General features: G+C 39.6%; 1 protein-coding gene across 3 annotated transcripts in view; it reads right to left on the minus strand.

Annotated features, from left to right (window-relative positions):
- Window positions 1–22,355, minus strand: part of TRPM6 (transient receptor potential cation channel subfamily M member 6) — a 201,820-nt gene that overhangs the window by 18,918 nt on the left and 160,547 nt on the right. For all 3 annotated transcript variants that reach the window (XM_034646981.1, XM_034646980.1, XM_019805296.2), the window contains 11 exons: window positions 19,981–21,125; window positions 19,679–19,791; window positions 15,352–15,475; window positions 11,632–11,723; window positions 10,120–10,178; window positions 8,593–8,618; window positions 5,692–5,742; window positions 4,152–4,217; window positions 1,779–2,065; window positions 1,422–1,504; window positions 457–662 (listed from right to left, as the gene is read on the minus strand). In XM_034646981.1, coding sequence (XP_034502872.1) covers window positions 457–662; window positions 1,422–1,504; window positions 1,779–2,065; window positions 4,152–4,217; window positions 5,692–5,742; window positions 8,593–8,618; window positions 10,120–10,178; window positions 11,632–11,723; window positions 15,352–15,475; window positions 19,679–19,791; window positions 19,981–21,125 — 2,252 coding nt within the window. The remainder of the gene's footprint in view (window positions 1–456; window positions 663–1,421; window positions 1,505–1,778; window positions 2,066–4,151; window positions 4,218–5,691; window positions 5,743–8,592; window positions 8,619–10,119; window positions 10,179–11,631; window positions 11,724–15,351; window positions 15,476–19,678; window positions 19,792–19,980; window positions 21,126–22,355) is intronic.

Consider the following 22,355-nt stretch of genomic DNA (forward strand, 5'->3'; position numbering starts at 1 on the left):
TTTAAATTTTAAGCAGCTAATCATCTGCCTATATTTTTTCTCTTGAGCTAAGTGGGAAACAACATATTAGGTGCTCAACACTGCACAATGTCTGTGAAAAAAATGGCCCCACCTCCCTTCAAAACCAGGTAGAGCAACTCCACACATTCCCCGTCCTAGTTCTCACAGGATTTCTTGGGACATTCATCTGGTTCCTCACACTTTGGACAGTTTCACAAATAATAAATAAATTCAGAAAAAGGATACCATCTTTCAGTTTTCAAATTAAGAAAAAGCAAAAAAAAGCACACACTACTGGGGAGTATCTCCATTGAAAGACCTTAACTATGGCTTTGGGCAAAGAAGGAACCAGGGTCAAATGTCGGTGACAGCGACATGGACAAACCATCCGTGGTCAATGGCTCCTGAACTGTGCCTCATGCTTATTGTATCAATCACACTTGTGCTATCAATTACCTTGCAAATCTAAAACCAGCAGCTCTCCCCGGGTATATTCATAGGTCCAGTGAGAGAAAGCCAACATCAGCTCCTCCAAGGTGTTGCTGGGGGCAATTTCATCACCGTTGTTGTTGTTGTACTTCCGGAACTCTCCCGTCATGTACTTCTCAATGGTCAACCATTGGTTGACTGAATGGCAGTAGATTAAGAAAACTTCCAGGAACCTGTGAGAGGGAAAAGGAGGCCACTGAGTCCCCATAAGGCAGCAAAGGTGAGACTTACATTACCAGTCAGCAGCCTGGGAGAATATCTAACTCTGGCCGGATGCAGCCTCAATGCACATGCCCCACCTTTCTATGGCACGGACAGAATGCAAGGATTGGGAGTTTTCCCCACACTTACGCACCTCCCTTCTCTTTGAGGAAACCTTCCAACACCTTTATGAGTACCGGGCTCAACTTTACTTGCTATGCTCTATCAAGTTCCTTGTAACTGAAACAATATAACTTTACCATAATCCCCAGCACCAAATTATGATCTGTCCTGCTAAATGAATGTAAGAGTCTTGAGACACTCAAGTGAAAGTAACGAGTTCATTCTTAGAAAGTTCCTAATTTGTCTAAGATATCAGGGGAAGAAACTATGCTTCCAATAGAAATGTTTTTCTTCCATAATGTTCCTGGAAATTACCAACTACATCTAGGGTCTGCCCGTTTCATGTAACTGAGAAATCAGTCACGGCCTCTGCCTGAACTTCTCTTTTCCACACACATAAGTTACAGTGTTTAAGCCAAGATATTCCTGGGACATCTAAGTCTCTTCTTACCAGGCTCCAGGACTATAGAAGGAAGAACCCAAAAATAAGATCATGGGGAACTTCCCCATGGCTCTGGCATTTCTCATGACTAACAGGTCTGAGAAGAAATTGAGAGAAATTTGTATTTAAACTGAAGGGCCAGGGTGCCCATACTCCCTACACTCACCTTGGCGTGTAAGGAATGGTTTGTGGTTTCACGTGGTTGAAGGTATAGATCAGTTTTTGAGCAGCTCTTTGTTGTTGAATTTCCTACAAAATAGGGAGCAATGATAAAAATATCGGTCTCTTCTACGCAGGCTCATCAATGATGATGTCAGCCTCCCCATTGTGATGTCAGCCTCCTTCAGCTCCCACCACACTCCACTCCAAAAGCAAAAGCTCTACGCAACAAAAATAACGAAATACCACCAGGTCCAGAACAGAATGGGCTGTCCTCTGGGTCGAAGAAAATGGCCTCCAATCAGGATGCAGCCCGAACTGCTCTCCTTGACCTATCCCTCTGGGCTCCGGGTTTCAGACTTACCCTGAGGCAAAGATGAAGCACAGTACTCTCCCGGAAGATTTTGTGCCATGACTTCACAACCTCAGGAAGAAAGGACTTCACAATGAAAACCTGCCCTGGCCTGAGAACGTCATCCTCAGACCAGGTGCTGATGACTCGCATGGCTTTTCGGAGCCCGCCATCCATCTCCTCGCGGGACAGCACCTGGATCATTGCAGCTCTCCCTCGCTGGGACCAAGAAGACATGCTCTTATCCAGGTTCAAAGGGGAACTCTCCTCCAGCCTGTAGACAGTTACTTCTTCTCCTGCTGCAAAAGGAAGTACAGGTGAGAAGCTCAAGGACACCTCATGTCTGTGACATGTTCCAGTGTCCTATATAGCAGCTCAGAATCGGTTCACTTTCTCAGATGATCAGAAGAGAATGGGAATTTCACCTAGGCACAAACAAGTACTGAATAAAGGCATGGACTTTGGCCACGTTACCGTCCAGGAAAGGGAGAAGGCAGGAGAGGGGAGGAAGGGACAAAGCATCAAATGATATATAAGAATTAAGTTGTTCTTATAATAAATTATAACTAGACAAAAACAAAATCAAAGTAGTGGGGCTATGACTCCTTTGTTAAAGACAAATACTTCCAGAGAGATAGTTTAACCCCATGTTTTCACTATCATCCCCTTTACAAGCCTTATTAGACATTTTCCCCCCCTAATTTCCCCTTTTTTTTAAAAAGATTTTATTTATTTATTTGAGAGAGACAGAGCTAGAGAGAGGGAACATGAGCAGGGAGGAGAGGGAGAAGCAGGCTCCCAGCTGAGCAGGGAGCCCAACATGGGGCTCGATCCCTGGACCCCCAGGATCACGACCTGAACTGAAGGCAGATGCTTAACCGACTGAGCCACGCAGGCACCCCTCCTAATTCCCCCTTCTATGACTTTAAATACCAAAAATATACTGTATGTATCTATATGTACTGTATGTGTACATACAGTATATACATATGTATGTGCTTTAGACAGAAAAAGATGTTTCTGCTCCCTTGGGGGTGATATTACCCCCATTGAGAATTCACGGTTTAGCACAATTGGAGTTGGCACCATGGTCCTACCCCGGAGCCTCTCCCTCCTTCCTTTGTGCCTTTGGACAAGTACATAAAGCCTCACTTTCCCGATCAGTAAAATGAAAGTGAAAATAACGCTCACCTCATTGGGTTGTTGGAAAGATTAAATATGTGAATTTGGCAAACGTGAACTAGAACTTCAGATACAAACTGAATGCCTCTCAAAAGATTTTACACACAAAATGCTCTTTAACTGCTAGACAGTGTCCAGTGTTAGGCTATTGAACAGGGAACAATTCAAGCCTAGATTCCACCTACTACCCTGTTTAATGCTTCATAACAGAAGTAACATTCTATACACGACTTCTGTCCAGCCTGTGCTTGATTTTCAGTCCTTACATCTCTGTTTCAAATGCTTTTCTTTTTTCCTTTCTTTTTTTCTTTCTTTTTTTTCCTTTTTTCTTTTTCTTTTTTCTTTTTTTTTTTGCTAACACTATCCTGGTTCACCAAGAAAGGAATCTATTTGCTCACTCTTGCATTGAATTGAAAAGAACATGTCTAGGTAATTCTTAGTAACAAATTTTTAAATATTTATTCTTGGTGCCCAGATAAATGCCACTGAAGGTCTCTTTAGAGTTCTAAATACTTAGAGGATTTACAGCACAGCTCCTGAGTTGCGAAACCAGCCATGGAGCCATGAGGAAGGAGAAGGCATTTGCATCCACGATCAGGAACCATGTGATCTGTCCCCGTGTGAAGAGAATTAAGATCTAGGACAGAGCGGGGACCCTTGTTATGTTGTCGATTGGCTGGACAGAGAGACTCTGGTAGCCTTGGCTTAATGCGAGCTTGTTTTTCTTTACTACTCCAGCCTTTAAAAATGACATTTACTATCTGAGCTAAGAGCAATTAGTTTACATGAAACAAAACAAACTGAAAACAATATACAAAGCATTTCTCTTCAGATGCCTGTTAGTTTTTACTGTATTGACATTTATCGCTTTCTTCTGTGTTTATTACACATGGTTGGTTGGTTCTTTTCTTCCCTACTTACTTCCAGCCCTCAATCAGTGAAGGCCAGGTGCAACATTATTGCTTTTTTCCCAACTGCTGCTCATTATAGGTTCCATCCCCACAGAATTAGATTTTGACCCTTGATGCTGGCTGGACAGTTAACAAGAATTTCCATTTTAGAAAATTAATCGCACTAAACGGGAACCACTGGCAAAACAAAATTTTCAACCAAAACAACGCAAGATGGTTTCTCCTTTGATTTACTCAGATGCTATGCCTCTGCCCTGGCATGGCCTCAAGAAGGTAGAAATGGCACACTCACCAAACAGTTGGATTGGTGTAAATGGTATAGTCTGAGAAAGCCTCATTAAATTGTTCCTTTCAATGGCTGCAAACAAAAACAGATTTACTACTTTAAGTACGCATCAGTGGACTGAACTTACAGAAAGCCTCCCCCATGTCAGCCTATTCATATAATGCTAAATAAAATACTTGATTTCAAAGACCCCTTATTTTTGCTTTTCTCAAAACTATTTTCCATAACCCAGCTCTTTAAATAAATGATGCCTTACACAGGAAGGATGTATCGCAGTCTTGGAAATTATGGGACGTTATATAACATGGTCTGAGTGGGGCGTCACCTCCACTCTCCTGAATCCCAGATCACAGACTAATCCATACATATGCAGAACTTTCTTTTAAAGGGCGTTCTGTGATCTTCATTTCTCTGGTTTTTCTTTTCCAGAGCAAATCTAATGCACAGTGGACTGTGGGGACATCTACTGTTGATTTTGCACAGTTCGCCTTCTTTTCCCGGAGAGAACTGAAGGCCAATTTTAATTAGAAGCAAGTGATCTGAATTTTCCTGTTAAGAGCCGTATCCTAACAGATCAGAGTCAATATGAGTTACAGTATTCTTCACCAGACTTTCTAAAGTTGACAGTTGGAGTCAAAATATTGGATTACTGCTGAGCTGAAAGACCCAGTTAGAAGGGCCTGGAATGCAGAGTCTGGAAGCCACAGAAACACTGTTCACTACAGGGCAGAATTTAGGAAAAGGCAGTCTATTACTGGGCCCTGAACACACGACCTTGATATGATAATAACGGTAAGTGTCACACCACTAAACTCTCAGTCAGGTGCTGGGCTTTAGACTGCGTCAAAGACCTTGCCCACGTCTCATCTCCGCCAACACTGAGAGCAATGACGCCCAAAAGACCAACCAGTGGCACAAGTCCAGTTGGTTGTTCTATTGCTTTGCATTTCAAAGTGTTTCCTTCTTAATTCCCAGCTAGCCCTTTGGCAGACTGTTCCCCAGGAAGGGCAAGTATAATTATTCCCACTCTGAAAGAAAGACAACAGAAGCACCGTGAAGCGATGTTGCTTATGAGAGTCAAGAACCTCGACATCTTGTTTAATAACATCCTTGTAAGGTGTCTTTGTTGAACTTACCCGGTGGGGTTGGCATTCATTCAGTGGTTACGTTTTGCTGAGGGCCAGCGAGGGTATAAAAATCCTCCTTCAAAGAACTCGTTTCAGGCCCCAATCCAAAATACAGAGATCTCTGGCTTTGGGCTTGGAGGGAAATTTGAGACCTCAAGGTCACCCCTCCCCAACATGTGGAACTTGCCCATACATGGGTTTTTTTTTTTAAATCCCACATTCTTTTAAATCCTAACAACTTGTTTTCCCAAGTAAATGGCAAGGTAAGAAACCTGAATGTTCTTCTCATGAGAGTGAACGACAGCCTTTCAAGTTGGGAGTCATATCAATACTTTGCAATTCATCGATATTTCTGTTTACAACTGCAGAATCACAGACGGTCGGCTCAGCTGACACGTCAATGCGCACAAGCTTCCTACCTGAATAATGATGGCAAGGCTCTGGAGGGCTTTTTAAAGAGGCTGAGATTTCTGAAATTATAGAGAAGATTGGCATTTTAATTACTTGGCTGGAGATAAATACATGCTTATGAATATTTTGTCTTCAAAGTTATTATTGAACAGGTTAATCGGAATGGCTTCTCAGTATTTGAGAAAGATTGCCTAATATCCTTTAACCACATTATTGGGCATGGTATCCTGACAGCTTCCAGTCATCAATGTAATATCTCCAAACATATTTATATAGGGAATTGAAGAAAGACAGGTAATATTAGCCTCAAAGATGTATTTCCTCTGAACCAATTATGCCTCTGGGTTGCAGAAGGCACTGGGCTGCCCATCACACTTCATGACATCCCCAAAGCACAATTCTCTGAGCTCCCACCAAGATGCAGTACCCATATGAAGACATTATTAATACCAAGTTATTAGCAGTCTACTTCACTGACCTAAAATGACAACAAAGTGATGAAAACAAATTAAGAGGCATATACCAGAAACAAAGGAGTGGGTGGAGAATAGGACACCAAGGGACTTGTTTGTTGGGCTCCCCTCCTGCAGGTTTAACTGGTTCTCCTCTATCTGCTCAAGTCCTAAATTACAAGTCTCCAGAGAAATCCTTTGCAACAGTTTTGCCATTTCATAAAATTACAATTAAAGTGGAGAGCTTTAGTCTCATGGTGGTAACTGCTTTACACCTAGTAGAGTAAGCAGCATAATGACCCAATTTCACAGATCTCTCTGGCTTCTTGTTGGATAAGGAAAGGAACAAAAACCTCTTCCTCTGGGGGTGCTTAGTAAAAAGATCAGCAGAAAAGACCCTTTCTTTTGAGTTCATTCAATAATAAAAATAAAAACGTATTCAGCTCCTGCTATAGGTCATGCTAGCCAAGACAAGATGTGAGTAAGCTGTGGCTCCCGCCCTAGAAAAAAGAAAATGTGAAATACTGGGAGCAAAAGACATGCAAACTATAGTCACAACACAGTTGGCTAAGTAATATAATAGAGGTGTACACAGAGGCTTATGGAACCTTCATAGATAAGCAATGTGATATCCTTAAAGAGCCTGGGCATCTGAATCTGAGAATGCCAAGTTTCAATCCTGGCTCATTTAAAGAGCTGTGAGAATTTGTTCAGATTCATTCAACACATATTTATTCAACACCTACTAGGTGCTTAAGAGAAAGACCAGTGTAAAAAAACAGATAAAATCTCTGGCTACCTTCTAGTGAGAGGAAAGAGAAATTAAATAAACAAGTAAATACACCGTGCATATGGTATTACATATATATCAAGTTAGGGGACTAGACAGTGTGGGAGACAGGGAGGTTATTATTTCAAGGATGGCAAGCCAAGGCCTCTGTGAGAAGGTGAAATCTGAGCATGGACCTGAAGGGAGAGATAGGTAAGTCATATGGACAAATGAAGAGTATTCTAGGCAGAGGTCACAGCAGGTGCAAATGTCCCAAGGCAGGACCATGGAGAGCGTGGCCAGAGCGGACCGTGCTGCGAGGAAATGGGCTTGTAGGGTTGGAGGCGGAGCAGCAGATCAACAGGGCTCTGTAGACCACATTTCGACTTTGCTTTTACAGAGTGAGATGAGATGCCATTTGAGCAGAAGAGTGACTCAATTTGACTTTCGGTTTAAACGTGTTATTCTGGCTGCGACCTGGAAATAGACTTTCAGAGAGCAATAGTTTGGAGGTCATCCTGTAATCCAGAGGGGTATGTGGAGGTAGCAAAGTGACCAGGATCTTGATATACTTCGAAGAACTTACTGATGGTTTGGAAGTGGGGATGTGAGAAAATGGGAGTCAAGTATGATGGCAAGACTTTGACCTCAGCAACCAGAAGGATGGAATTGCCATTTCCTAAGACGGGTGATGAAGGAGGTGGCACATTTTGTTTGAGATGCCTTGTAGACACCCAAGTGAAGGGGGGAATAGGTAGGTAGGTGGTCATATTCTGCAGGGCAGAAATGAGTGAAAGAATGAACATGAGCCTGGAAATCTGGATGAGGGCCAAGCTGACAAGAATGTTGAGGAAGACTAAGAGATTTGCAGCCTATCCTGTAGGTAATGGGAAGCCACTGGAAGCTTCGACATAAGTGATGATTTATTGTTTAGAAAGGCAATTCCAATAGGAACATGGGGAAGTCCAAAGGGAGAGAAACCAACAAGAATGCTAGTGTAAAATCAAGGGCAAAACTTTTTACGTCGGAAAATGAATATCGGAGGCTCCAAGGCAGAAGCCATGGGGTAGAGCAACACAGACAACTCCTAAGGATGGGGCTGGGGGTGGTGCGGAGGCAAAGCTGATGGCTAAGATGGGCAAAGTTGATGGCCGGGAACCAGAGAGACTGGGAGGCACAAGGCTGTGGAATAGAAGGGGCTCAATTAGCATCAAGAGGTCAAGAACATGAAAAGGAGCTCATAGATTATGGTAAAATTTGAGAACAGCTTTGACAGTGGAGTTGTGTCACATGACCCAGCCCTGCTCAGCCACTTGGGGCACAGAGTCCTAAGAAGCCAGACAAGAAAAGGTATCCACATACAAGATGAATGGCTCTTCATGAGTGCCATGTAAAAGATTGACAGAATCGTTGAACAGTCGAAATGAGCTCAGAGGCAACACCCTCACTCACAGAGAGAACTGGAAAATCACTGTCCGAAATAGGCAATTCAAAAAAAATTGTAAATCAGACATCAATCCTGAAATATGTGGAGAAAGACGATCAACTTTCTACTTTTCTACTGAACTTTCTACTTCGTAAAGTAGACAAAAATCACACACAGAATTTCAGGAACTACAAAACTCTCAGCAGGATAGGGCACCTCACCATTAATAAGATTAAAAAAATCTTTAAATATAAAAACTTACTGTCAACTCCATTTGAACTTCTCAACCTGTTTGAAAAATTGAAGTTGTTTAGATAATGCTTTAAATTTTTCATTGACCAAAGAAAGGAAAAGAACAACAGTAACAATACAGAGTCTAAATGTCTAGATGTATGTATGTGTATATGTAGTTTTTCTTTGAAAGAAAAGTGTCATTTGACCCCTATCTCTATCAATGGAGAAATGGTTTGCAACCCTACAATTATTTTCATAGAAAACTGAGCACAACATATGCATATAATTCACTTACTGTGCATGCCCTAGGCTAACCGAAAAGTAGTTGTTGGTTTTTGTTTTTAATTAGCTATATGATCACACGACATACATAAGATTTAACTGTGTGTGTGTGTGTGTTGTTCTGGATCAATTAAACTAAAGGGTTCCTGAACTGTGCAAAGCAGATGCCTACAAATGAGCCTGTGAATGTCTCCGGACAAGACTACAAATCAGTTTCATTAGCCCACGTGGCCCCTAAATGTTCACGGGCTGAAATGAGCTCTCTGTAAATTGTTACTTGCCCTGCTCAAGTGCACAAGTGGCCATGGGCAAGTCTGCATAAATGTGTTCAAAGAATATCTCCAGTATTGAAGGTCCTTAGGGAAGAGAGTACAATTACAATTATTGTTTAATTTCATGCTGCAATAACCCACGTCTCTGCACGAGCACAAACTACCGAACCTCTGGGAGGAGAAAGTCATGTGCACTTGAAGTCTAGAGGCAGGCTTGCACACAGAGACCTGGGTGGGAGTTCCAGAAAAAAAGAAGAAAAAAAAAAGGCCATCTCAAATGGAGCTAGCCGCAAACTACAAGTCACATGTCACCTGCTTGCTATCAACTGGCCCTTCATTCAGTAGACGGTTTTGAATTCTGCTCCCATAGCCAGATGGGTGTGTTGATGATGTAATTAGAAAAGTCCAGAAAACACTACAAACCAAAGAGAATCATTTTGCTTGGTTGGTTTTCAAACTTCATTTCTCTGAATAAATAAAATTCTAGGAAAATCCTTAAGCCTACAACCATGAGTTCTCCAGCCCCTCTCTCTTTTGATCCCTGGCTTCCCTTTGCTTTGTCTCAATCCTCAAAGGGTTACTGCTTTGATAGACACTTAGGATGCTCATGAGAAACCAAAAATAAAAAAAGATCAAGAAAACTATCAGGTCTTCAGTCTTTCTCTTTAGGCCAGACAGGTTTGTTCCTACTCTTGAAGGCAAATTTTACAATCGTATCTGTCAGACTAAGATAGGATTCTCATTATCCTGTGTGTACTTTCTTGACATTGAAAAGACAAATCGTGTTTGGTTATGTTTTTAAAAGGCACTGAGGTAGGATCTCATTGCCAGAAATGGGAAACCTTGGAGGATAAATGATTTTCCTTCTTGCTGACAAAAGGAAAATATTGTCATTGGAAACACTCCCCCCCCTTTTTCTGACCCAATTTAACCTTTGTTACAAATGAGGTTAAAAAATAGAAGCCAAAGATGCTTACAAATAGACATTGAGAAATACTCACAGGGAGTTCCTATTGAGGGTGGTGCTCCTGGAGTTCCACAAAGAGTTTTTGCTCAGATCCTGAGCAGAAGGAAAAGGTCATTACATGTTCGCCCAACATTCTCCCACCCCGCGCTTTCAGTAATACATTCACAAAACGAACGCCTTGGAGGGTACATTTCTCCACCCACCCCTCCCCTAACTCAGTATTTCTCTTTTACTGGATGCACTAAACTCAAGTTAGAAATATAATATAATGTTAGCACGATATCTGAAAATTCAATGTGTTTGACTGACTTTAACAGAATGAAATTACTTGTATGGGGACATCATAGAGAAAACATAATATACAACGGTTTTGGCAGAAATGAGAGTGAACAGTTAATGATAGGAAAGAAGGAATGAAGGTCTAAGCTGACAAGAAACACCAATCATTACATCTCTATGTCCTCTATCAGGACATTGTTGTTTCAGTGGATGATTATTTAGAATAACATTACTCTGAATTTATCATTCGAATTCAACTATTACTTCTTGAAACCTACTACGTTCCAGGCATCACTCTAGGCATTTTCACTGGTCTTATTTTTGTTATCCACTATGAATAATCTCATAAGGATGGCGTTACCCCCATTTTAGAGACACAACTAATGAGACTCAGAGGTTAATTATTATACATAGCCCTGAAACCTGGGACATGGCAGACAGGTTCTTGCCTCCACTCACCTCCAAGCAGTCTTACATGTTAGTTTCGAAACCTTCCACAGATTACATTCATGAGGTTATTAACATACATTCATACAGGTAACGTGGATACAGTTCCTGAGTTCATAGAAGTAATGCTCCAACCAAGACCAAAGTTAGACTTCTTGGGTTAGTCTAACTAGATCATGCTTCCCACATGGTAGATGGCAGTAAAATGGGCACATATTTGCAGATGGTAAGAAACACAGACCGTAAAATCAGAGAACCTCAGTGTGGGAGGGTCCTTCACCCTGCAATGTCCAAATCCCTTCCAACACATCTGCAAAGAGGTTGGCTTGGCCTGTTTGACTAACCACGCTGAGGGAGGAGCTTACTACTTCCAGAAATGAGCCGTTCCATCCTTAGAAAGCTCCAATTGCTAAAAATTCCTCCTCAGGTTGGGCTGAATCTGCCTCCCAGTAGTTTCTATAACATTGACTCTAAAGCATATTGAAAATACCTATTTTTCTTCCAAATGGCAACATTCATAAATTTCAAAACAGTTTCAAAAATTCCTGAATTATTTATCTTTCATGCTGAAAACACCCGTGATAAATTACCAGGCGGACAAATAAATTGCATGGAGAAAAACAAGGAAAGAATAAAGAGTGGGGGGTGGGTCACGAAGGGAGTGAAAAAACTGAGCGTATATTCAAAGCAAGGATTTAAATGTAACACCAATAAAAAGTAGAAGCCAATTAAGGAACAAAAAGGTAAAACAGACACAGTCAAGGAGCCAGAGAAGTGTGTACGTAAATTTTTTTTTTAATATCAAATAAGATGTTTTTACCTCTTGAGACTGCTTGAGATAATCACTGACTTGGATAGCATGCTGTTCCATTTCTTTAGTTTTCATTTTCTGATATATAGAGGGTTCTAGATCTTGTTAAAAGAAAGGAAAAAAAATTAGAGAATACTTGAAAATGTGTTACATTCAAATCACATTCCTAAATAGAAAGATCTGAACATAGTGCATTCATCTAAATTTGAATATAGTTTCTTTTTCTCTTTTTAGCCGGTGTTACCAAGATTCTTTTGTCCTTTTTTTTCTCAAGTGGTTGAAAGCTATACATTCTACAGTATTTCTATTCATCAGTAGTTTCCTTTACATTTATAATAATTTATGCTCTCTAATCAAAGTCAAGCATTAAATGATCCATAACTTGATTCCTCCTTACAGAAGAACACCTTTAGCGATTCTTTTTGTTCATGCTTTATGAAATTTTCATCCCAAATTGTTCTCCTGCACCCTATTGTCCATGCTTTATGTAAAACACATGAAATTTTCATTCCAACTTGTTAGGCATCCTTCCTGAACAACTGCATCAAGCATCATCGTAGGCTACTTGAAAAAATAAAACAAAACAAAAACAAAAGACAAAAAAGAATGTCAGAAGATACGTTTCATTTTCAGCTCTTTCTTAAGAAGGATGTCAAGGATCATTATTGTCATTATTTTTTATACTGGTACCTGCAGAGTCACTGGCATATAGTAGGTGCCCAGTAATAATTTAATTACTGGATGGGATTAATTCTGAGAATTACGCTTATTAAGAGTCCCTGGCTAAATGTAGGAGATAGGAGATAACAGTAGTAATTCTTTTCTCTAATGACTTTGTGCCAAAAATACACACACACACACACACACACACACACACAGAGTGCAAAAAATCTATTAGAAAAAAATTGCAGGGGCGCCTGGGTGGCACAGCGGTTAAGCGTCTGCCTTCGGCTCAGGGCGTGATCCCGGCGTTACGGGATCGAGCCCCACGTCAGGCTCCTCCGCTGTGAGCCTGCTTCTTCCTCTCCCACTCCCCCTGCTGTGTTCCCTCTCTCGCTGGCTGTCTCTATCTCTGTCGAATAAATAAATAAAATCTTTAAAANCACACACACACAGAGTGCAAAAAATCTATTAGAAAAAAATTGCAAAATGTTATATGATATTTTTGCAATATCATAAAATTATGATCAATATGGTTTCAATGACAGCACAGAATATTAAAATATCTATAGGAAAAGTTAAAATATACTTTTCCTTTTCATAGTTAAATTCCTCAGAACTTCTCTTTTTGTATTCAGAGAGAGCTACCTGACAGGGTACCACCCAACCCTCAAACTTTTATTTTTAAATTCTTTTTCAATTAATGCTTAACTCAGATATATTTTTAAAAAAATAAGATTAATTCAGGATGTGGCTCAAGGTAGACAGTGGACCTCCCTGTCTCTTCAGATTAACTAGGCACCTGGAGTCAGCCTATCTCCCTACATCTTCTCTCCCTTTCTGATCATCAGACTTGAGATTCTTTCCCAGAATCTTCCTGCCACCTGCATCTTTTTCTATTTGAAAGTCATTGGAAAGAACTTAAATAACTTGAGAGTGGGGGGTGAGTGAAATGGGTGAAGGTGGTCTCATGTACAGACTTCCAACTGTAAGATAACTAAGTCCCGGAGAGGTAATGTACAACATGTGACTGCAGTTACCAACACTGTATTGTATATTTGAAAGTTGCTGAGAGAATAGATCTTAGAAAATTCTCATTACAAGAAAAAAAATTGTAACTATGTGAACTGATAACTGTTCACTTGTTGTAGTAGTAATCGTTTCACTATATATATATGTATATATGTATATATATATATACCCCCAAATCATGTTGTACACATAAAACTAATACAATGTTATATGTCATAATTATATCTTGATAAAAAAAAGAACTTGAATAATTTAAGAAAAACATAAACTTAAATATCAGAGTATTTATTAAAAAAATATAAAATATAATATAAATAAACATTTAAAAATAAAATAAATACATTAGCAATCGGTCCTAGAAACATACTTTTTTGTATGGGATTTGATTTATTCAACATTGTAGGCTCTTATAAACTGTGCGATTTAAGGCAAGACAATTAAGCTCTCGAGTCATATCTGTAGATGAAGGGGGTTCTGAATAATTTAATTTCTAATGTCTCTTTCAGCTTAGAGTCCACTTGATTCTCAATGATTTAACAGACAATAGAGTATTTTAAAATATAAATCAGGGTTTCTCAACCTTGGCATTGACATTTCAGGCTGGATAATTCCTTGTCAGGAGGAAAGAGACTATCCCACTCATTGCAGTAGGGTGTTTATCACCATCTTTGGCCTCTACTCACTAGAAGTCAAGAATACCTGTACCTCCCTTAGTCGTCATAACCAAAAATGTCATGAGACTTTGCCAAATGTCCCAGGGAAGAGAGGTGGGAGGTGTATGAAATTGGCCCTTGGTTGAAAACCACCAACCATAGGAGAAAGCAAGGTTTTAAAGAAGCATAACAACATAGATTTCAATATACTATTTGTACCTTAAGTTTAGTATTTCAAATAATTTTAAATATTTGTGAGTCCTGGTCACATAGTTCCTTCTGTTTAAAAATTAGTAAAAGGGAGTGTGAGGAAGATGGCGACGGCGTAGGAGGACCCTAGACTCACCTCTTCCCACAAATACAACTAGATAACTATCAAATCATCCTAATACTCAAAAAATTGACCTGAAGACTGGCAGAGTAAACTCCGTAACTAAAGACAGAAAAAAGAAGATATTTGTACACCCATGTTCATAGCAGCATTATTCACAGTAGCCAAGAGGTGGGAACAACCCAAGTGTCCATCGATGGATGAATGGATGAACGGATAAACAGAATATGGATATCAACTGCATTCTGTCTTGCCATGGCAGCCGTGGAGGTGTCCTGCAGAGATCTTTGAAGCCCCATGTTGAACATGATAGAGCTACAACATGGGTGGAACCTGGGTCCCTGCATCCCTGGATGGGAGGCTGCCTGTCAAACATTTGCGTAGGGCTTTGTCTGAGAATAAACCTCAAATGTGTGAAAGCAAAATAAAAAAAAAAAAAACAACTGGTAAAGGTCTCTTATTGTATAAAGCAAGAAGTTCAAAGTTCTGATCGCTGCTCCCAATTCTGTTCATAATCTGGTCTTATCTTACTTGTCCAGGCTTATTTCACATTCTCTGCCTACCTCATAGTTTTCATTTGTAGTGAGTTGATCCATCTTTTCTTCTTTACAAACCCCCATTAAGGGACACTTGCCCATGGAATAAATACTATATGTCAGTAGTAATAAATAACCAACCACAACTCATCCCACTGAGTTCTGTGTAAGGGTCCATATCAATGTCTCATGAACCTCAAGAATTTATAACATTAGAGAACCCCACCCCATAGATCAGACCAAATGAACACTCCCTGAGCCAGGTTTAACAGCTCTGGATATGAGACTACCTAAACTTTGATTTTTCTTTTCTGGATCCCAAAAACTATTCCATTAAACGAATGGAAATTCATAAAAATTAAAAATCAAAAAGAGCTATTTTTCTAAATGGATATTGCCATCCTCTCATTCCATCATCTCCCCTTGAAAAAATAGCAGGGACCACCAGTGGTCTGGGAGCACAGCGAGGAAACTTTCTCAGAGTTTTTGAGTTCTAAGAGTCTAGACTGTTACATACTTATCTGACTAAATTTGGACACTGTGAGCCAGTTCTTGCTATAGGCCTCTTCTTCTGAGATGTTATTTTCTCCTGGCTCTGATTCCAGTTGGTCATTTTGAGAGCAGGTGTCGACCTTTATGACCTGGAGAGAAAGACACTTGTTGGAACACAGTGACATTAATCTGAAAACATTTTGAGTCATTAATGTGACTCATAGAGGTACTATGGTGAGTAACAGTGGTTGTTAACATTGGCTGCACATTAGAATCACCTGGAAATCTTTGAAAACTCCCATTAGTTAAGCTGGCAGGACACAAGCACCATGTGATTACTATTTGTGGTGATGACTGAGAATGACGGTAGGGGGCAGCGGTTGTCAAACGTGAGCGTGCATCAGAATCACTCAAGGCTATGCTAAACCACAGATCACCGGGTCCCACCTCCAAGATCCATGATTCATTAGGCCTAGAGGTAGAAAGAATTTGAATATCTAATAAGTTTCCAGGTAATGCTATCACTGCTGATAGAAGACCACAATTTGAGAACCAGTGGCATAGAGAAAGAAACATAAGGCTTGGATCTGAAAAGAACTTGTGTTGGAATTCTAGATCTATCACTTAGAAGTTATGTAAACTTGGGTAAATCACTTAACGTCTGTGAATCCCATTCCCTTTGTCATTAGAATAACAGGTAGCCAACAGTAATGGCTTCCATATGTACTAACCAGGGACAGAGAAGAAATGAGATAAATGACAAAATACCAAGCAATAAACAAATGCAAGTTATTAATACCTAAGCCCAGTTTCAATTTCTAGTTAAATTCTGGCCACTTTAACTACTGCAAAAAACAAATCCACTGAATTCATATTTCCTAAGATTCGAGCAACTCATAACATTTCCCTGTAGGAGAGTCTTCTTTACAAGCTAAATCTCTCCCTCCAAAAGGTAATTTTACATAATTATCTTAATACTTATCTCTTTGCTTCTGCTTCTCATTCTAAAAAGAGTTGAGGTGCTTTTAAAAATGCATCCAGATTATTATATGGAAAAACAAAGCAGGGCATTAAATTAAGATCATGAAAGGTGAAGTCCTATAGAATTACTAACTCAGATCTAAGGCTTCCTAATAATAAATAAAAAGATTCACTAAATGAAAATGTGAGCATAACATATTGGAATTAGTGGAATATAGCTAACACCATGATTAGAGGAAATTTTATAGCACTAAATGCCGTATTAGAAAAGAAGACCATCTCAAATCAATGAGCAAAGCTTCTATCTTAACAAACTAGAAAAAAAATAGGGCAAATTAAAACCAAAGCAAACGAAATAATAAAGAGCAGAAATTAATAAAATAGTATTCAGAGACAAATCAATGAAACCAAGAACTGGTTCTTTGAAATATCAATAAAGCAGATAAGCCAGTAGCCAGACTAATCATGAAACAAAGAAACACAAATATAAAATATTAGGAATGATAGAAGTGATGTCACTATAGGCCCCATAGATAATACGGGGATAAGAAAAGATTATAAAAACTATATGCCAATAAATTCAACAACTTACATGAAATGGACAAATTCTTTGAAAGACACAAACAAAGCTCGTTAAAGATGAATCAGATAACCCAAATAGTCCTATATCTATTACAGAAATTGAATTTGCAGCTAAAAACCTTCCCACAAAGATGGTTTCATTGGTTGATTCTACCAAATAATAAAAGTTGCAATGGTATCAATTCTATGCAAACTCAACTAGAAAACTGAAGAGGGTAATACTTCCCAACTCAGTCAATAAGCCCAGGATCACCCTGATACCCAAACCAGACAAAGACATTACAAGAAAAAAGATCAATAGACAAATATTCCTCAAGAATACAGATGCAAAAAATCTTATTAAGATTTTAGCAAAATAAATATAGCATACAAAAAAGATAATACATCATGGTCAAGCAGGATTCATCCTAGCCAGGTTGACTTAATACTCTAAATAGTACTTCTACATTATAAAATTAATTAATATAATTAATCATATTAACATAGTAAAAAGGAAAAACCATCCAATTTTATCAGGAGGTGCAGAAAAAGTATTTGAAAAAATGCCAACATCTATTAATGACAAAAACTCTCAGAAACTAGGTGTAGAAGGGAAGTTCTTTAACTTGATAAAGGGCAGCTACATAAAAAGCTACAGCTAACATCATACTTACTGGTAAAAGCTTAAATGTTTTCCCCCTAAGAGCAGAGAAAAGGAAAGGATATCTTTTTTTTTTGCCACTTTTATTCAATATTATACTAGAGATGGCAGCCAGTGTAATGAGGCAAGAAAAATAAATAAAACACATCTGGATTTGAAAGGTAAAAAAGTAAATTTGTAAAGTAAAACTATCTTCATTTGTAGATAACATGACCATTTATATAGAAAATCCTACAGAGGAAAAAAACCTCTACAAACAAATTAGCAAGTTTAGTAAGGTTGTAGTGTATAAAATCAATATTTTAAAAATATATTGCTAGGGGCACCTGGGTGGCTCAGTTGGTTAAGCATCTGACTCTTGGTTTCAGCTCAGGTCATGATCATGGGGTCATGGATCAAGCCCTGTGTTGGGCTCCATGCTCAGCAGGGAGTCTGCTTGAAGATTCTCTCTGCCCCTCACCCCTGCTCACATTCTCTCTCCCTCTCTCACAAATAATCTTTAAAATATATGTATTTCTATATACCACCAACAAATAATCAGGAATTAATTTTTATAATTGCATTTATAATAAAGTAAAAAATAATAAATACTTAGGGAGACATTTTAAAAAACATGTGCAAGAACTGAACACTTTTGGCACCTGGGTGGCTCAGATGGTTAAGTATCTGCCTTCAGCTCAGGTTATGATCCCAGAGTCCTGGGATCGAGCCCCATGTCAGGCTCCCAGCTCCACAAGGAGTCTGCTTCTCCCTCTCCCTCTGACTCTTTCCCCTGCTCGTGCTCCGTCTCTCTGTCTCAAATGAATAAATAAAAAATCTTAAAAAAAAAAAAAGAACACTGAAAACTACAAAACATTGTTGAGAGAAACTGAGGAATAGCTAAATAAATAGAGAGACATATCATGCTCATGGATCAAAAAACTTATTATTGTTAAGATGCCAATTCTCCCCAAGTTGATTCACAGCAATTCCACTCACCCCAGCAGACTTCTCTATAAAAACTGTCAAGCTGATTCTAAATATATGTGGAAATGCAAAGAAACTAGAATAGCCAAAAAAAAACAAAAAACAAAAAACAAAAAAAACACTACTTTGAAAAAAAACAAAAACTTTGGCAGACCTACACTACATGATTTCAATATTTAATATAAAATACAGTACTCAAGATACCATGGTATTTTCATAAAAATAGACATATAGATAAATGGAACAGAACAGATCCAGAAATAGATCCATACAAATTATAGATATACATGGTCAATTCATTTTTGACAAAGGTATCAAGGAAACTCAATAGGAAAAGGACAATCTTTTTACCAGAAAATGGTAGGAAAAAATTGATATTTGTATTCAAGGAAGGATGGGAGGGAGGGGGGAAGGAAGGAACAAAGAAATAAAGAGTGGGGTGGGGGGGAGAAAAAGGAAAAGAAGGAGGGACCTCAATCCTTACCTATCACCACATACAAAAGTTAACTCAAAATGGGCGCTAGACCTAAATATAAGAGCAAAAACTCTGAAACTTCTAGAAGAAAACATGAAAGAAAATCTCAGTGATCTTGGGTTTTGCAAATTTTCTTAAATAGAAATAATAAGCCCATAAAAGATACCTTGCAACACTAGTCACTCCAGAAATGCAAATGAAATCACCATGAGATCCCACTACATACCCCCGACTATGGCTAAAGTTAAAAAGACCCAGCATACTAAGGATTGGTGAGAACGGGGACCGCTGGAACTCTCATAAACTACTCTTCGTAAACTGGTGGGAATGTAAAATGGTAGAGCCACTCTGAAAAGCTGTTTGGAAGTGTCTTCTAAAATGAAACAAATACTTACCATATGACTCTGACATGCTACTCCTAAATATTTACCAAAGAGAAATTGAAACATATGTCCACACAAAGACGTGTGCACAAATGTTCATAACAGCTTTGTTTGGAATAGCCCAAAACCGAAAATAACACAAGTGTCCTTCAACATGTGAGCTGATAAATGAGCTGTGGCATATCCACTCTGATGACTCTTAAATCTACATCTTCACTCCTTCCAGTACAGGGCCATTTTGCAGTGTGCCTGGCACTTTACAATACGGAAACCAAGCTAAGATAGGCTACATACCTCAATTGCCAACGACAGACAAGACACTTACTGGCACCTGTAGTCCTTGGGTTTTCTTCTTCTTCTTTGACGATCTCTTATCCTTGATTAGCATTTTTGTTTTGATCCATGCTGACTGCCCTATCTCTGAGGATCTTGAAAGATCTGTAAGGGAAAGGGTTTGCAAAAAAGGTTTAATATTGTGCAGGGAGCCATTTGGTTTTAGAGACGACTGAGAATGGGGAGAATGAGGGTATAGTCAAACACGGTCAACTTTTTAAAAATAATAGTAATGCATAGAATTTAGTAATTTAAGAGCTTATTTTTAAACAAAAAAAAATGTTCACTTCTTACTTTTAATCTTAGAGATCTTCAGTTTGTTCTCCTTGTGGAATCTCAAACTGTGACTCCGAGTGAAGGGCCTATCTCTGCGGAAAGGATTGATCCAACAGGATGTGTTTGGCTGCAGCCATGGTCCCACCTCTGAGCAGTCACTACTATGGGCCAAGCTTGATGAGTTTTCAGATAGGGATCTGGCTCGGATCTGCCTCTGGCTTTGGCCGCTCTCTTTAGAGTCGCTGTTACAAGTGGAGGCCAAGCAGGTCTGCCATTTTTTCTTGATGCTAAACACACCAGTTTCATCACCTTCTGAAAATGCCCAGTTCACATACCCACCTCCAGTTCCCGTGCTCTCGCCTTGGGAAGGGAGGGAGGTCATTTTCATTGGTGGAGATGTGCAAATAAAAGTGGGTAGAACTTGCTCCCCGCCCTTGTCTTGTCTGGCTGGGATCTGAGAGACTGACTCGTACTGTGCCTCAGGTTCAGCCACTGAGCCCTGAGCTGAGAGTGCGGGGCTCTGCCAAGTCAGACGAACAGGGACCTCACTCTGGGTGACCTGTTTGACTGCCAGCACATCTGTGCCTGCTTCCACGGATGGTCTGAACAGAGGAAAGTCAGTTTCTGCAGAAAAAGGAACTTGCTTTAGATAAGAAGGGACCAGGAGAAACTGGCCATACTTTCGCTGAGATTGCCTGTTAATGGACACCCCAGAAGCAACTATGGTAGTTTCTATTTCTTGCTTTTCCTGCTCATCTATTACATTTGAAACCTCTCTCTGACTGTCTGTGATCTCAAGAAGGGGCTCCCTCTGCACTCTCAGGGTATGCTGGCCTCTGGCCAGACTCCGCAGCAACGAAGGAGGCATGCTATAATACTGGTATTTCTTCTCCCCAGAGATCTCCATGCTGCCTGGAACCCCCGCACAGATGATGTTGCTCCAGCTGTGGGGAAGTTTTCTGCACGTAGAATGCTTTCTGTTGGCCAGGAGAGCCTCATCCTCTTGTAAGGTGTCAACAGCAGAAAGGAATTTTAGGGTATCCACTGTCAGGGCAGAGAGGTCCTGCAGGTGTCCCACTTGGCTGTCCAAGGACAGTAAAGAGTCCTTTATAAAAGACACTTTTTCATTCATTTCTTTCATTTGGAAGTACATCTCTGTTACCCTAGTGGTAAAGGGAGGGAGAAAACCAATAACCACGTTAAGCCAGTGGGAACTTGCCTTGCTCTCTTCCTGTCCTAGTTCCATCCTTAGAAGGCTCCTAAGCTTCAGAGGCTTCCCCAGGTTGGGTGAGTCCTCTGTCTTATCTCAGGTGGTCTCACACCTTCCTATAATTCTTACTATCACTCCAAAGAGGAAATACTATACATTTACTTTTCTAGTCCTTATTTCTAGCATTTCAGAACCGTGTTTCCAGTTTCCTGCTAGTCATCCCTCCAATGTTCCATCCACCAGCCCTATTGCATTCATTAATATATTCATTAATTTAGATGAGAAACATCCACAAATCTCCTACTGACAAACACTATGCTATTTGGGATAGGGAAAGGAGATCTTGAGGAATAAGCCAGAATGAGAGGAACAGAATTAATAATCAAATATGTAATTAGAAAAAAAAATGTATAAATCTTAAAAAAAAATCCAAACCTACAGTTCAAATAGGCTTCCCAAGCTTCAAACAAAACCCATTTTAAGAGTCCTACATTCTGAGAAAGCCTGAGGCAAATTTTTTAAAATTATCTTGAATATTATAACCCAACATTACAACATCCAGCCATTGATTCACATAAAAGCAACACAAGGTATTTTCAGCTATGAAGGTCAAAAGCTAATTAAATGTAATGACTGACTTAGAGAGAAAGAATGAAGGAAGTGTTGGTTAATATTATCTGCATACCTATAAATACCTGTATATGGGGATGGGTTTCATTTTGTGCCCCCCAAAAGAGATATGTTGAAGTCCTAACCCCCTAGTAATGCTACAATAGGACCTTATTTGGAAACATGGTCTTTACAGAGAGTTAAAGTTAAACTGAGGTCATTAGGGTAGACTTAAGCCACTACGGCTGGGCTGGTGTCCTTATAAAAGGGAAATCTGGGCACAGTGAGAAGCGGATGTGAATATACACAGGGCGAAGACCACCCTACAACTTCCCTGATGTGTCTACAAGCCCAGGAATACCAAGGACTGCCAGTAAACGCCAGAAGCTAGAAGAAGAAAGAAGGATTCTCCACTAGAGCCAACAGAGGAAGCATGGCCCTCCCAACTTCTCGATTTTGGACTTGTAACCTCCAGAACTGTGACACAATAATTTCTGTTGCTATAAGACACCTAATAATCGGTACGTCATTATGGCAGCCCTAGGAAACTAATACAGCTTTCTAAGCTTAACAA

This window comes from Ailuropoda melanoleuca, chromosome 17 (assembly GCF_002007445.2).
Source record: "Ailuropoda melanoleuca isolate Jingjing chromosome 17, ASM200744v2, whole genome shotgun sequence".
Classification (NCBI taxonomy): domain Eukaryota; kingdom Metazoa; phylum Chordata; class Mammalia; order Carnivora; family Ursidae; genus Ailuropoda; species Ailuropoda melanoleuca.